General features: G+C 62.2%; 1 protein-coding gene across 1 annotated transcript in view; it reads left to right on the top strand.

The window, feature by feature from the left end:
• SYNE3 (spectrin repeat containing, nuclear envelope family member 3) overlaps positions 1-796 on the top strand; it is a 36183-nt gene that overhangs the window by 16380 nt on the left and 19007 nt on the right. Inside the window, exon 8 of the mRNA XM_015566699.1 lies at positions 482-609. Coding sequence (XP_015422185.1) covers positions 482-609 — 128 coding nt within the window. The remainder of the gene's footprint in view (positions 1-481; positions 610-796) is intronic.

Raw genomic sequence — 796 nt, 5'->3', positions numbered from 1 at the left:
GGCCCGGGGGGCGGGACTCGGGGCCCTCTCTCCCGATCTGAGGCCGCCTCCAGGAGGCGGGCCGCTTTCTCTTGCAACCTGGTAACGTGCGTACTTCTCGCACCTCTCAGCGCCGGGCTGTCCAGGGGGTGTAAGCCTGCTCTGTTTGGTCATGGTCCCTTTTTGTTAAATAAATATATTTTATTGATTTCAGAGAGGAAGGGAGAGGGAGAGAGAGAAACATCAATAATGACGGAGAATCATTGATCGGCTGCCTCCTGCACACCCCCTACGGGGGATGAGCCCGCAACCCGGGCATGTGCCCTGACCAGGAATCAAGGCGTGACCTCCCGGTTCATAGGTGGACACCCAACCACTGAGCCAGGCCGGTCACTATACTAAAATGTAGTATTTTACATTTCACTCCCAAAAAGAGGCCTGGCGCTGGCTTCCTCCGTGCAAAGTGGCTCATTCACCGCTTTCATCCCATCTCCCTGTGCAGTTCCACTGGCGCTGGGGCCACCGGGCAGTGGCCGAGGGAGGGCTGCGAGTCTGTGTGAGGGCCGCCTTGTTTCAAGGGCACTGTTATCCAGCGGGCGAGGCCTCTGCGGTGCAGATGCCCAGCACCCGGTGCCATAGGAGAGGGACCGCCCGGGCAGCAGCGGGGAGCAAGGCAGGCCGGGCTCCCTGGGGTCGGGGCGGAGCGCACTCCTGGACTGACCGTCTCTCCTGCCTGGCTTCGCCCCTCCTCGGCCCTCGCAGCATGAAAGGGCAGAGCACCCGGCTGCGCAATGCCGCGGGCGTGGATGTGGCGGGG

This window comes from Myotis davidii, unplaced genomic scaffold, assembly GCF_000327345.1.
Source record: "Myotis davidii unplaced genomic scaffold, ASM32734v1 scaffold443, whole genome shotgun sequence".
Taxonomy (NCBI): Eukaryota; Metazoa; Chordata; class Mammalia; order Chiroptera; family Vespertilionidae; genus Myotis; species Myotis davidii.
This window is presented reverse-complemented; position numbering and strand designations above follow the sequence as displayed.